Below are 16,653 nucleotides of genomic sequence, written 5' to 3' on the forward strand. Positions count from 1 at the left end.
AACTGAGAAATCAGCCATCTTTGTTTGTTTTCATTTGAACAATGTTGCCATTGCTCAATACGCAGATATAGTTTTGTACACATTTATGTTTTCAATTACAATTTTTTATAATATAAAATATCAAAACTGAAAACAACCTATTAAAAATAGTTTATATATTTATAAATAATAGCATTCGACTCTGATTTTGAGTTATTCTAAGAAAATTTCAAACATATTGAACAGATTGAATTGTAAAAGTAGATAATTACAACAGTATATAGATATTGGCAACCCTGCGTTGTGAGAGAGCAATCAGCTGACACGTTTCTACGGCAAAAAATCCAAATGCCGTGAATTCTCACGTCATCCTACGTCAAAGAGAGAAGGGAGTAGCGTTTTTTACTGTGCGCTTGCATTACGCTCCCATACGATGGGTCGTTTCAGCTGACATGGGCCACGATTCTACGTTCACCACTGTTCCTGCTATTATTTATATTTGACAGTCCTTTGACGCTTGATGCGTGAACTTCACAGGACACTGATTTACCTTTCAGAAAGCCCTCAAATTAAAGCAGCATTCATATAAAGTATGTTGATACAACGGAAAAATCATATGATATGCACAGTTTATTTTATTTCTTAAATATTACAGAATAACATTTGCTAAAAAAAGTTGTAGAACAGGCTAATTTCATGACATAACTCCACCCAAACACCCTTTTATGATTTTACTTAATATTGCTTATGCTGCACATTTTTGCAATTATTTGGTTATGCTGCATATTTTTGTATTTGTTCATTTTAAGGTCTTATTTTTTACCTTTTATTCCTTTTTTACCATTTTTCACAACACTGTTTCTGTTAAATATTCATGTTTCTTTTCCACCGACAATGCTATCATTATTGCTGTTTCAGTCTATTGCATTGTGCTTATGCTTAGAAAATTCTTAGTAAGTTTTCAAACGTGTTTAGTGGTTGAAATGCCGAAAGTAAAAGAATCGAAGCAATCTTTTTTTGAAAAGAGTCACGGAGCAGTATAGAGGCATCTTACGCTGCGATGAAAGTGTACTTTTTTGCGATTGCCGCTGGACGTATGTTCAACGTCACACAACATTTCAGTTCAACAAAACATGTGGCTGCGGCAAAAAGGCGCGCCACAAACTCTATACATGAACAAACAGTATTGACACAATATAAAGAGCAGGAATAAAATCCATTTTTCATGGATCTTTGCAAAACGTTTATGCAAGCTAATATTCTATTGAAAAAAATGCGTGATCCCAGCGTGTTAAATTTTTTAGAAAAATATACTGAAAACAACGTGCCATCAGAGACAACAATTCGTAGATACGTTCCAAAATTATACTACGAATGAATGGAAAATTAAAAAAAAAATTTGGAAAATAAATATATATGGGTGTCTTTAGACGAAACGACAGACGTCGAGCAATGTAATATTGCCAATTTTATATTTGGAGTTCTTGAAGAAGAAGAAGAAAAAGACAAGTGTTACCTTTTAAATGTAGCCGAGCTAGATTCGGCAAACGCAAGTAATGTGGCTGCATTCTTTAATGACAGCATGCAATTATTATGGCCAGAAGGCATACAATATTCGAAAGTCGTACTTGTCGTAACAGACGCAGCAGCCTATATGCTGTCGGCTATGTCCAGCTTAAAAGTTTTGTATCCAAAAATGATGCATGTAACATGTTTTGTAATTTGTTTTGTCCGTTGTCAATTCAACAAAGTAAATACGCTTATTACAAGCAACCAATCTGTTTTTTTTAAAGGTAAGGTTTTACTGTATTCACAAGGCAAACATTTATTTAAAAAATTTTTTAGGCACCCTCGCGTAAAAAAAAACTTCTGGAAATGTTCCCAGATTTACCATTGCCTCCGAGTCCAGTTATAACTAGATGGGGGACCTGGTTGAAAGGTGCGGAGTACTACTGCAAAAATTTTAATTAAATTAAAACTGTGCTTGACACCTTCGACCCAGAAGACTCAGAGGCCATTAAAGTTGCAAAAAACCTTTTTGAAGATAAGCAATTGAGCAGCGATTTAGCTTTTATTAAAATGAATTTTGTTTTTATAAACGAAAGCATAAAACAGCTCGCAGAAAACGGAATTCCCCTTGAAAAAAGTATTAATATGCTTAACACAGTTTTTTTGAGATTGAAAACGATCTCAAATGATAAATATTTAAATAAATTTAAAGCAATTATGCTGCGTAACCCAGATTACAAAGTACTTGTGGACATAAATAATGTTCTTTTCGAAAATAAACAAGTAACAAGTTTAATTGCTAAGTTCTCTCCAAATGAAATAACTAAATTTAAATATTGTCCAACCACATCTTGTGACGTGGAAAGATCTTTTTCAATTTATGGAAATATATTATCTGAATACAGACGTAATCTTAAGTTGGAAAGCATAAAAMTGCACATGGTAGTGCATTGCAATAAATAGGACAAAGGAAAATATACTTTTATTATTTTTCTTAATTATAGTAGTCAAATTTAAATATTTATCAATAAAATTCACAAAAAGAATTGTAATACAATAAATTTTTTTATCGTCATATTTTACTTTTTTAAGAGCATATTTTTAACTTTTTTGGAGCTTTTTTAAGCGCTTAAAATCGATTTTTTAGAGCTTAAAATGGGTCACCCTGATAATGACTCAAATAATGCCTTCGCCTCCTTCCTCAGTAACTTGCCATTAGTATTGTGTGGCAGTTCGTCCACAAAGATGACTCCCGCATGAAGGTGCTTGTAGGAAACCGGTGTTTGCTTGACCACATGATCCTTCACTTGCTGCTCCGTGAGTACGGCATCCTTTCGTTTCACTACAAGGGCGCCGGGTGCATCGCCATTGCGCTCATCGTACACGCCCACCACACAAACGTTAGCCACTTCCGGAAGCTCACTGATCACTTGCTCGATCTCACTAGGGCAGTAGTGCATAGCCTGATATTTCATTATATCCTTCTTACGATCGACGATGTAGAGCATGTTTTTATCATCGAAATAGCCAAGATCACCGGTATGAAACCAACCAAGCGAGTCTTGGAAGCGCTGCGTTTCAATGGGTTTACTATAATAACCATTCCATCTACGACCAGTTTTTACATAAATCTCGCCCACTTCATTGGGTGGCAAATTCTTGCCCTGCTCATCGACAATGCGGGCTTGCAGGCCAGGCAACAATTTACCCACCGACGTGTGAAACTGAACGCCGATGTTAAATGAAATACCGCCAATTTCGGTTAGTCCATAACCAAAGTTTATCAAACCGTTCTTGAGTAAGCTTTGCAGACGTTGAATTACTGACAGAGTGATGCTGCCTCCGCTAATGGTAAATGAACGAATTGTGCTCAAATTCTCAGCGTTAGCTGCAGGGCACGCCACCAGCGCGGCGACGTAAAATGGCGCAGCTCCGACGTTAGTAATTTTGTATTTCTGCACTAACTCAACCAGATATTCCGGGGTGCAGGGACGGTTCGCGATAACGCGCTTGCAGCTGGATGTGCATGAGACGATGGTGTATAACAAACCGGTAAACCAGTCTATGCTGCTATTGGTGAATATCACATCCTCACTGGTAAAAAATCTACAAACAAGAATTATGAAGTGATAATCAAACTCAGAAAATTTATTAGGTCCAAACTTTAAGTCGTCTTCTACTTACATATTTTCAAATTGCAGCGCATAATTCGATATGCATACGCATTTTGGTAGGCCTGTGGTTCCGGAAGAGCAGAGTATCGCTGCAGTCTGCTCACCGCCCAACGTCAGTTGTTCAGGTCTTTAAAAGGGATACAAGGTATTGGATGCTTGTTATACTCTGTAGTCTCATGTACGAGTATACTCACTGGTAAAAGAATTCAGTTTTTGTGGGTAGCAAGAGATCTTCAATTTTTGCTACACCATCAATATGATTGGTTAGTGTGTAGTATAACGGCTTCAAAACATGCGTAGCTTCGAAGACTTTCTCATAATACTCGCCATCCAAAAATATTATTTTGGGTGCTGTGGTAGCGAAGAGATTTTCGATGGTCTCTGAAATAGTAAAAAAATATATATTAGGCATATATAGGCACCACAATATTTTAATAGAAAAGCTCTATAAAATGAAAAGGGCTATTCAAAATTTAGATCGATGTGGATTCGCACTTTCACTGAGAGCTGTCAGTGAAGATCTCCTTAGCTAGACAGTTATGGCCTTTCAGCATTTGTCTGAAGTTAGTCGCGGCTGATGTTTGGTCCGTATAGTGCAGTATAACGTCGTAACGTATTGCAGGATTATTATTTTCTAATTAATAAGAAACACTCTATGAAGCATACATGAGTCATGGTTGTAGGATGGAGTCTCTCAGTGCTATACATTTGGGCGTGGCCAGAAGCGCTTCTTTTCATATGGCTCAAGCAGCTTCGACTTCTGGTCTTAGATAAATTATCCTCTGGTTAGCCAAAGAACATCCGTTTGAAGGTGAGCTAAAGTGAGAGGCGAGCCATCTCTCCCCAGGGTTGTGCGCTGGGTTTGGGACTCGCCACGTACAATACGCCCAAAATGAAAAGTAAACAATATCCTCAGACGAGAACACTCATCATCCCCGTTCTTCTATATGGGCAGAGGCATGGATGATGGCAACATCTGATAAGTCGATGTTACGGAAGAACGACTAGCGAAAGACGAATATACATGTTTCACTGTGGAAAGGTTCGATAGATGACATTAAGACACAACCAGTAATTGTTCCGAGTTCAGTGTTACGCAATTGCTTCTTGCTTTATCCATTGCTAACAATATCTCTTGGACCTTACCTTGGTGCTGCCGAATAGCGACATGAGAATGTCGTTGCGAAGTGAAGGAATACGTACTATCGACTGTAACACCCAATATTCGTTAACAAAAAATGTACCGACTGTCCAGTTTGTAAATATGGTAGCTGGGAATTTGGTAGGGAAGAGTATGTGAACTCTACCAGTGGATTGAAGATGAAAGGCAAACTACTACTACAACTTAGTAATGTATAAATTTATAAGTACGTACTCGTATCGTATATTGGACTGACGGCATGGAAGGGTGTACAATTCATAAAACAACCGACAGCCACCGAAGTCAAATAAGTGCTATTTTGAGCTACAACACCGATTACGTCATCGTGCCTTAGGTGCATTTTTTTAAAATGCTGTGCCAAACGTACGGACCAAGTAAGCGTCTCTCCATTGGTAACCTCACGTCCGTTGTTATCGGAAACCTATTGAAAATAGTATAAATCAGAATATTATTAATAAATAAGTAATGGGTTCTCGACTAGTACCATACTAAGTATATTTTTTAAGGGGCGACGAGTTTCAAAAAATTGATGTTTTTAGAATGTTGTCCTAAATTTTCAAGTTGATCCGAGTAATAGTTTCGGAGCTTTAAGAACTAGGCTAAGTGTCTTGTTTTTAAAAGCGTTTTTTCGAAACTATGTGTTTTGAAGCCGGTTGGCAAGATTCCTCGAGAACTTTGGAAAAATGCTGCCAAAAATCCAATTTTCAATTTTTTCGCCTTTTGTCTAAGTTCTACGTTTCACTTTAGATGATCCTCATGATTTTTTATCCAAGGAAACCTATGTATGTAACCCCGAATACGAAGATGATGCAAATAGAAAGATGAGTGTTTTTGCAATAGAAAATGGCCTTATGTCTTATGTAATATAGTATTACGTAAATTATTCCTCAATCTAGTACACAGAGGCTTTTTCAACTGAATGATATCCTATAGAAATACAGTTTGATGGAACTATTACCTTACTCATTGGTGGAACCTGCTTGAAACCCTATAAAGTTTACCATGAGACCCTCTAGTGACCAGAAATTCTGTTCATGATTATGTTTTGATAATATTCTGTCATATTGTCTGTTTTGAGAAATTTAGTTTCGGTGCAAGCCTAAAAGTATGTAACAAATTTCGAGAATATTCAAATTTGATTGTGCTCTGACATCATCGGGTAAATTAGTGCAGAGCTAATGATGTGAAAATAAGCATACTTTGAAAAAACATACTTCAAAAATTGATTAATAGCGGGATTCTGTAATCAGTCTCTAGTCTCTATTTGAGACATTTTGAGGTAAAATCTCAATTTGTGACTAGTTACTATTCACTAAACAGTCTCTAGCTTTAGTCTCAAAATATTGCCTCAAATTTGAGACCTGGTAGTTAGCAGGTCACAAAACCAAAAAGAACCCTTGTCTGCCATTTGGAATATACCGAATAGAGATCACCATAGATATTAATCGATTGTCGTTTGTTTATATTTTGTAAGCAACTCAAACACGAAAAGGTTAAAAATAAATAAATTTCGTTAATACATATTATGAAACAAAGTCAACATACATATATTTTTATTTTTATTGATAGTTATGTTTTTTGACTCTGTTATAGAAAATTTTATATTTGTTATCGACATATTTATTTTCATTCAGAATAAAAACATCTATGAATAATGAAATTTAATAGATTTTGTGACTGCCACTTACAGAATAGCAAAATGTCTCAAGTCTCAAAAATTGTCTCTAACTTAAAATCTCAAATTTAGAGACTTGATACTGTATCACAGTACAGAATCGCACGGTACATTTCTCTTATCACGTTGTTTAAAATATCTAGAGATAACAAACTCTTTAAATTGCACAAAATCAGAAGTGTTACGTTTGCCAGATCTTGCTTGCTTTATTAATGTCTATATATGAGGGGTGAAGAATTCACAATCGTCCCAGTAAATCGTAACGTATGGAATTTCGCCTAAAAGTGGTTGGTGATTAATCGGGTGAAGGGCGAATTTATCATTCCGCATGCCTAATTGTACCCTGAACAGGGTACATATAGTTAGAATTTTCAAAAAATCGATCTTCTTATTTTAACACTCGCTTCTTATTATAAATATACTTTTTAGTAATTAAACGAAGATTTTTTTTCTCCGTAAAAATATTTTTTTTGTCAGCAATTTAATGTGGAACTTTTGATAAAAAATCTTTTGTTTTTTTAGAAAGCGCCAATTTCTCAAACATTTTTATTTTGCTTATTTCTTCTATTTGGTTTACTAGATTTAACAGTACTCTAACAAAATCTGTTTGGTTTTTTTTAATTTCAGAGGATCCGTTTCAGACATATAGTGGCCACCAGAGAACGGCATCGGGTGAATGAAAAACATTCGTACGCGCTCAACAGCCGAATAATCACACTGCTCGGGTCAGCCGATCAAACTTGCATGTGCTCACATTTTCGTTGTTGATTTTAAATTCACTCGGGTGGGTGCGATTTTTTGTTTCATTTCGAGTTTGTTCGGCTCGTGTTCAATATAATGATTAAAGGCGCTTGCTCATTTNTTTAAATTCACTCGGGTGGGTGCGATTTTTTGTTTCATTTCGAGTTTGTTCGGCTCGTGTTCAATATAATGATTAAAGGCGCTTGCTCATTTGGTTCAACAATCAKTGTTTTGAACAAGAACAACACTCAACTCGCAAAAATCAACTCGTATGATTTTACTCATGCGCGCAGCAAGCGACACTTTTTTCTGCACAGATGAAATGTGATTTTGACTAAAAAGAACAACAACAAAAAGAAGCTACAACAACAAAGTGCATAGAAATTATTACGGTACATGCAGTCGTAACGCTCACATCGTGTCGTCTTGTCGCTAATCGTTTACTCATAATCGATCAACTCAAATTGAATGGAATGATGCTTTCGTCAACACATACTCATWTTATTGAACGCTGACTTTTGTTCAGTGAGTTGAATTGATGAGAAATTTTCAACCGAAGACTCAAGATCCTCGGAATGATGTGTACGGCAAAATGAGTTGATTTTTACTCATCACTCTGTTTTTTTCAGTGAATTGAGTTGAATGAAAAAGTTCGCGTATGAGTAAATCAAGAAAATAGTGATTTTTGCAGTTCTCTGAGTGGCCACCTTAAAACGTCTTTTTTGAGAGAAGCTCCCGGAGATCAGCTGTAGTTCCTTTCCAAATAAATATTTTTACTAATACTAAAAATATAGTTAAAAGATACCATGATATGCCGACACATTTTTGGATAAATAAAATTAAAAGTTTTCTCAGAAAAAAATCTGGAGAATACGTTTTTTTCGGTCTTCTAACTGTTCCCTTTAAGGTTGCCATTATGTTTGTAATGCGTAGAAGGAAGCTTTGAAGACTCGTTAAAAAATGTACGGATGTACGTATGTATGATAAATGTGTCAAGCCATGCCCGTCTGTCTAATGTACGCAAACTAGCTTTTGAAATATCTATCTGAAATTTTCCACACGTCCTTGGCTCTAAAAGAAGCTGCTATTTCTTGTTGCCAACGGCGATATCGAATTACTACATTATATCACTGCCATACAAACTGAACGATGAAAATAATGTTCTTGAAACGAAAGCTTTTTTATTTGATAAATTATCTTAACGAAATTTAGCATGCATGGAAACTTTTTATTTGTGGAGAGTGCAATCGAAGTAAATGTTTTTCTTGTTATATTCTATGCTTCCGTCAATACAGTTTAAATACTTATTTCACAATCGGTCCCGACGACCATTTACCAATAACAATGTTCAACACAACCAATTCACAAATTTCACTTTTATTCGAATCAAATAAATATTCACTTATCATACACCGAATTATAGTCACGAATTTGCGATTTATAAAATTATTTGCAATGTTTTTATCGCTCCCACCTGACAAACTATTTTCGGATAATTCCTCAGTGTGTTGTATATAACTTTGCCCAACGAACAATCGAAATCATAAACCAATAGCCGCTTGTCGCCACTCCACACACGCTCGTGTTTATCGTAGGAACATTTCAGAAAACTCATTGTGTAACTTCTTAATAGTTTGCTCCTGATTAACCGTTGCGTTAGCACGCTGTGGAGACAATTAGAGGTTTAAGAGCTGCCAAAACTGCGGGAACCCTTAAATACCACACATTGATAAGGGGCAAACACTTGAAAATGTCATAAAACATACATACAAACAAAGCAGTGAAATTTCACAATTCCGTCATAACATGAGTTGACAAATTCAAATGCAGTTTTTCTAATGGACACAGTTATTTTGACAGCTGCACGATTACACGACTGCAGGCCGACGTTCTTGCTAACTTCATGTGCGGAACACAATGCTCGCGACAGACTGCAGCAGCACGACCGTGAACTGAAAATGGCGTTGTGAATCCTACTACATAAACGTTTGTGAGAGGGCAGCAACATAACAATGACCGGCATGTACACAAAACAACGCAGTTGTCCATTTTGCATGTACACACTTTCGTTGTCGCCATACTAATACCTTGCCCTTCAATGAAATTTTCATATTTTGTTCAAAGTGAAATTTTTAAGCAAAAAATAAGTAAATAGGTAAATTTATTTCTTTTAAATTATCAATTGTTATTATGAATGATGTAACAGAGCTATTTTATGCTTTTATTTGTAAAATAACGTCAGTTGTGTTAGAGCTTTGAGTAATTTTACATTTTACATATTAGTGGCATCACTCACCCACCTCACAGTGGGTGGGTCACACCCACTTTTCCAAAAAAATTACGTCCAAATATGCCCCTCCCTAATGCGATACTTTGTGTCAAATTTCATTTTAATATCTTATATATATCTTATATATCTTATTTGTGGCTTAGTTATGGCACTTTACAGGTTTTCGGTTTTCGCCATTTTGTGGGCGTGGAAGTGGGCCGATTTCGCCCATCTTCGAACTTAACCTTCTTATGGAGTCAGGAAATATGTGTACCAAATTTCATCATGATATCTCAATTTTTACTTAAGTTACAGCTTGCAAGGACGGACGGACAGACGGACGGACAGACAAACATCCGTAATCGGACACATGATGATTACGACGCAGACTGTTTTAGAAGAATTGGTGCCATCATTTCGATACGATTGAATTAGAGACAGCATATTTTGTATACTCTCACAACAAAGTTGTTAAAGAGAGTATTATAGTTTTGTTCACATAACGGTTGTTTGTAAGTCCTAAAACTAAAAAAGTCAGATATAGGGTTATATATACCAAAGTGATCAGGGTGAAGAGTAGAGTTGCAATCCGGATGTCTGTCTATCCGTCCGTGCAAGCTGTAACTTCAGGAAAAATTGAGATATCTTGATGAAACTTGGCATGCGCGAGTATAAAATGCTCGGTGACACCCGAACTTAGCTCTTCCTTACTTGTTGAATTAGACTTTCATCTTCATTAGTTATTTGGGTGAAGAGTTTGGTATTGTTAAAAGCTCACACGTGCAGTGTTACCATCGTTGGTGCTTCCAAATCCGCTGGATTTCGGTTTATCACGTGTACACGCAAAATATTTTTTCGATACTTTTAAATAAAGAATCCATGCATGTAGTGGACTTATTCCATATTGAAGAGTATTTGGTTCTGGGGCAAATATATTGTAGTTTTGAAGTCTTGAACTTTTAAGAAATTCCGAGGCGTCGAAATTGAACAAGCTTGACTCAACTTTGTACCAATTAATGTACTAAGTACTTTTTCATCAATAAGGCTCATAAAAATATTGTATTTAATATTTATTAACTTGTTTCGCGGCAGATTGAAATAACGACCTTTTATTTATTTCAGTGAAAAGTACATTCCTTAGTATATTTAACACGTTTTACTGTAACACCAATTCGAATTATAATATATTACATGTACATATATGGCCCAAAAGTAATCCTCCTACCAGAAGATGCTATAAATTTTGTTATTGACCTCTAATGTCAGCTCTGTTTCGATATTTCTGTAGTAAACACATGCGAAATACACGTAAATAAACAATGGCACGGCACACTGCTCCAGAACGCAGGTTATTGGTGACTATTTATTTGACTTTGGCACAACGTGAATTTCGTCGCAGATTTCCTGACCGTCCGACGATTACTGGTGAAACACTGCGACATTTAGCCGCTCGCCTCGAAGATACTGGCACAACACGAGATGCGCACGAGGCGTGGCAGACCCCGGAGTAGCCGTTCTGCAAAGAATATTGTTGCTGTTGCCGAGGATGTCAAGGAAACGCCGTCGTCATCGACCAGACGACGAGCCAAGCAAATGGGTATCAGTCGACGGTGTTTACAGCGAATTTTGGTAGAAGGTTTGAAAATGTTTCCGTACAAAGTCCAGACGGTGCATCAGGTGTTAGCTGCTGACCGCCAATCTCGTCTAACATACGCTCAAGCCATTTTAATCACCAGCAAGAGGAAGATGATTTTTCGTCAAAAATAATAGTAAGTAAATAAGCAAAATTTACGCTTCTGGGGTACTGAAGAGCCATTACACTCGCTCAAAGTCACTGTGTGGTGGCTGTTTTCGCTGGAGGAGTCATTGGACCTTTTTTCTTCGAAGACGTCGCGGGCCAAACGGTTATTGTAAATGTTGAGCGCTACGAAGCAATTATCAACGAGTTCTTTTTGAAGCATCTTGATGAATTGGGATTGGAAAACATGCGGTTTCAACAGGATGGTGCAACGGTACATACTGCACTTCATGGGCGCCTAATCTCCCATTTAGGCGAATGGCACTGGCCAGCAAGATCGCCTGATTTGACATCTCCAAACTTCTTTTTGTGGACCACGGGCTTATGTCAACAAGCCTCAGACTCTTTTCTTTCTTAAAGATAATATCCGTAAAGAATGTGAGGACCTATCGCCGGAAGTTCTGACCAAAGTGATGGAAAATACAATAAAAAGGGCTCAAATGAAAATCAACTGTGGCGGCGGCCATTTACATGATATCATATTCTCGACTTGATGTAAAAACATTTAAAAGATCAAATAAAAATAATCCACAAGCAGAATCGAAGTTTTTAATTTTTTTTAAAAAACTAGCTGACCCCGCAACCGTTGTCCTGCGTGAAATTATGCGTATTGAAATGAAAAGAAAGTTGAATTTATCATTTCATTTTTATTTCAATGTAACGTTGCTTGATAAACAACATTTTTTGGTTTCTGTTTCGGTGTACAGAAAAGGTGGTTTTCAAACTCGTGAGCATGCCACGTATATCTGACCGTGTGAAAAATATAGCACTTCCAAACTTGACAAACCAAGTTGCGTCCTGTTGATCGTCACCTCAAACACAACATCGGTATTTTTGGCAGCTAACATTGCGCGTGCACTTAAGAAATCCCAGTTACGATAATTTGGCCAATGCACGGATAAACATTCGTGAAGAGTTCATCTTTCGTGAGTTGATAAACGGCGAATGGAATTGATATCAAACCACCGGAAGTATCAACCGGAATTGATCCATTTCCAAATTTTAGCGAAGACGATGTTAAATGTCTTTGGCAATGTTATTATCGCTGGCTTACTTCTCCAACACTTGCACTCACCATTCACAGTTCGCAATGTCTCAAATGAAGTTGAACCGCGAACTTTAATCGAAGGTAGAAGTCATCGCCATTTTACGGGTGGATTGTATAAATTCGTCCTGAGGAATTAGTTGAGAACACACCTGCATGTCAATCTACGGGTTGGCCTTGCCTTCTGCGTAACTATTTCTTCGACGATGCATTCCATGCATAATATTAAGGTATTTCCGAATAGAGGATCACTGAGGAAAGGCTATTCTCCAAATTAACTGCGATACTCACAACAGTCGGAAAACGTTCAAGGATTGCAAAATTAAATATTTAACAAAGCGCTTTAAAGCGCAGTTCACGTATCGACCATTTGCTTCCTTTAGTGACGTACTTACAAACGTATTTTATCGATTATACCAAACTGCAATACTCAATATTAATATGAGTTTTGAATGTGAATGGTGAATATAGTACGGTCCATGAGTTGTCAACTTAATATATTAATTCTTCTAAATTAAATGCTGAATGTTCTGCCATTGTCGTCTGGTGAGCTACGCGGATAGAGTGGATATCCACCATTTCTAGTTTGTGTTTCCGAAAGAAAAGCACGTGGATAGTGTTTCGTGCATTTATTGTCAGTCATACAAACCGAAAAGGGATTGTAATGTTCGTAAGGTCCATGAATCACTTCCACTTCGAATAATACAGGATCTTTCCTCGTAACTGTTGTTTGAAAAGTTGTGCTATGACATCGTGACGATCGATTGTTGATTGACCCGATCGATAATTTCGCATGTATGTCATCGCATCCCCGGAGTGCTTCTTGCCTTGCCTTGCCTTGGGCTGCCGCAAAAAAAACGCCGACCGATATTAGGGCGACCTCTTCGTGACTTTGTAACAAATTTCAATTTGCAATTGATCACTTTGCGTGAAACACACATATGTATGTAAAGTTTTCAGTGAAAAATTTTCAATAAATACTTTTTGGAACTATCTAATTTTCCGACTTTTCCTCATGAAAAGTATAAGGTATTTTTATTTGTAAACCTTCCCCGATCCACAACGAATAATCCCTGAAAATTTCATTAAGATTGGTGCAGCCGTTCTCTTAGCCTTACTAATAAACAAGCATTCGTTCGTTTGTATGGGAAAAAGAAAAGGGCTGTTTTAGGGGGTTCCCGGAAATTATTCGAAATTTTCTTGCCGTAAAAACCATCCTTGAACCTCAGCGACCACATTAAAAAAAGAATTACCAAATTTGGTTCAGTCGTATGAAAGTTATGTGTCTACATACATTTTTCCGATTAATTTTTATTTAAATAGATTACAGTCATAAAACATTGGAAAGTTATTTTTGCGCACACAATAATAGCACTGCTGTTAACTGAAATTCGCTCGGCGAAAATTTTATATCAACTAAACACGCAGCAAAATATACAGCTTTGCTTTTTGGTCTGGTACAGGTAACAAAATCTGTACCGAACCAAAAAGCAAAGCAAAATATCAAGTATGACCTAGAGACTTTTGGGCAAAAAATTGGATCTTAGAAACCATAGTGCAAGGCGTTATTGATCTATATATTTTTTAAACTGAAGAGAGTTTGGTGCTGTGTGTAAATTATATACCTCTTCTTCTTTACTAACTGGTTATAGCCGAGTTAATAACAGCGCTCCAGTGCGAAATCTTTTCGTTTGATGAGAGGAGATATTTCCTCTTGGTATCGTTTACTATCAGAGCCATTTGCTTCCTTATCCAGTCTGGAGAAGCAAACTAACGACGCGACTGTTGAGGCCAATGATATCAATATTATCCAGCCAGCAGCTGTACGCTCCCCCTACTCTAGAAGATGGCACCTTCCTCATTTAGCTTTGAAGCTCGAATTATTTTCTCTAAGAGGATATTGAAGAAGTTGCACGAAAGGGAGTCGCCATCACCGAGGCGAATGACAGTACTCTCACCCCACCACGAATCCCATACCGAATTCGCGCTCCTTTATATGACCAGTGTAGAAAATGCCAGAAGGACTTGTGCTTGTCCCGCCCATCGTATTTCTTGGACGGCGGTGATGTGAGCCTTTACTCTAACGAGGGCATCAACCAGCTAGACAGCGGCAGCTTCAAAATTAAGAGACCGGACTTCCCAGCTTGAACCAAATGTGAAAGGACCTTTTTTTGGCTCCTCACAAGTGATTGGCAATCAAATAACTTTCCTGTAAATAGTTTTTGTTGGATTTGGACAATTTTTTATCATAAGGTGGCATAATCATTAGTTGAATAAGCGGTGCCACGCCACGTCGTTCGACTTTGATATCGGCTCGTATAAAATTTTACGTCTCTGTCATAGTTAGTTATTGATTTATCGCACCTTAAATGGTTTTTAGTTTAATTTTGTGGGTTTACTTTTGTGGGCATGGCAGCGGTCCCATTATGCCCATCTATGAACTCCGCCTAACTTTTTCGTCAAGGAACATGTGTAACAAGTTTCATCAAGATATCTTAATTTTTTCTCAACTTACACCTTGAAGCCACAGATGGACGCACAGACAGACCGTCAATCGGATTTCTACTTTTGCCGTCATCCTGATCATTTATATATACATAACCCTATATTTATCTCGCTTAGTATAACCTTTAAGTGAACAATACTATTATACTCTGTAGCAACATGTTGCAAGAGTACAAAAATTATATTCAACTCTTATCTTTATAACAAAGCTAAATTCTTTGCCAAAATGTTTTATAGCTGATCTCTTTCAGTTGCTAGGCGAATAATAAGCAGAAAAACGCATGTGTGAAGACCTACAAAATATTTCATATATTTTAATTTCATTAAGTTAAGTTTCTCATAATTTTAAGTACTTAATTTAGGATCCGTTTGAATTGGTCGATCAGTGGTAAGTTTATTCCAAACTATTTCTACTTTAATGCTTTCCAAGATAATTAAATTTTGTATGTACATATATTGTTTTTTCTCTTGTTAATAGTAGGTTCTCCAAGAGTTTTCAAAGCTCAAGAACTCTGTTTAAATATAAATTATATTTTGCAAATTTTTATTCCCATTTGAAATCGAACTGATTACCTCTTGTCTTGTCTTGTCTCTTCAATAGATAAGATTACATATGTGCAATCAATTCATAAATTCGCTTAAAAACGTGCTTTGATTACCAACGTTGCATTTATTTTTAATATTTTGAAGATATCTTAAAATTTGCCGAACTACTTAAAATCGTAAAATTTCTGATAACAAATCGTTGGGAACACAAGCCGATGATGCGATATCAACAATGACGTGTTATACCTACACTAACGACCAACAAATTTATTGCACTATAAACAGAACTCGTTTTAAATAGTCACGTATTTTTGATTTAGAGATAAATTAATAAATTAAGTAAGAAAGGCTAAATGCAGTTGCAGCCATAGATTATTCTGAGGGCTTAAAAGTTACTAGTACTGTGGTCGAAATGTGCTTAGCAATTTTGAATGGTTCAGTTTTGATGGCTTTATAAATATAAACATTAAAAAAATCAACACCTCGGCACGTACGGGTCAAGCACCTACATATACATAGGCATATACGTGTGCATATGTTTAGAACCTATATTATACTTGTAGTATGTGATGTTAAATTAATAATTTAAAGTTTTTCACTTTAGGACAGTAGAGGATTTTCAAAAAATTTATGTTTTTTGCTCAAAGTAGTCAACTGTATTATCAAAGTGTTCGTAGCAGTCCACTTCAGCATATAAAACCGAGGGCGGTTTTCTCAAAAGAGAGTTTCCCGTGCAAGCATTAATTTTTTTTTACAAGTTCCCCAATTTACGAAAACATATATTATACATACATAGATTATATCTAGTACTAGCTGACCCCGCAGCCGTTGTCGTGTTTTTATTCATGTAACGCATATTGATAAACAACATTTTTTGGTTTTCCAACTCGTGAGCACGCTACGTATATCTGACCGTATGGAAAACATAACATTTCTAAATTTATGGCACACACTATGCGACTATTCTTGTGTCCTGTTGATTGTCATTCAAATGCAATTTTCACTGGAAACGGAATACGTTTGAACTGAAATAGGAAATCGTTAGAACTCAAAGGAATCCGTAGAATCAAGCATTGTGCCCCCTTGTATTCACAATCAGTCGTTTTCCATTACACAGTTTCGGCGCGTGCAGATTACGAAACATAATAACGACAGATCCTACTAAGAGACGGAAATGATGCGGTGGCATACCAAGAGCCTCCAAAGAATTTAGAAATTCCATTAGAAAATTCACGGCCTCGTCTTCATTG

At 36.6% G+C, this 16,653-nt stretch overlaps 1 protein-coding gene across 1 annotated transcript; it reads right to left on the reverse strand.

The window, feature by feature from the left end:
- Positions 1–2,565: 2,565 nt before the first annotated feature.
- LOC108978925 (4-coumarate--CoA ligase 3-like) lies at positions 2,566–8,911 on the reverse strand. Its single transcript, XM_018949444.1, has 5 exons — positions 8,715–8,911; positions 5,038–5,245; positions 3,857–4,043; positions 3,673–3,789; positions 2,566–3,594 (listed from the first exon to the last, which is right to left on the reverse strand). Exons 1-5 carry the CDS (start codon positions 8,853–8,855, stop codon positions 2,649–2,651), a joined length of 1,599 nt encoding a protein of 532 aa, XP_018804989.1. The 5' UTR covers positions 8,856–8,911; the 3' UTR covers positions 2,566–2,648.
- Positions 8,912–16,653: the final 7,742 nt, after the last annotated feature.

Source organism: Bactrocera latifrons, unplaced genomic scaffold (genome assembly GCF_001853355.1).
Source record: "Bactrocera latifrons isolate USDA-ARS-PBARC rearing strain unplaced genomic scaffold, ASM185335v1 scaffold_13, whole genome shotgun sequence".
Classification (NCBI taxonomy): domain Eukaryota; kingdom Metazoa; phylum Arthropoda; class Insecta; order Diptera; family Tephritidae; genus Bactrocera; species Bactrocera latifrons.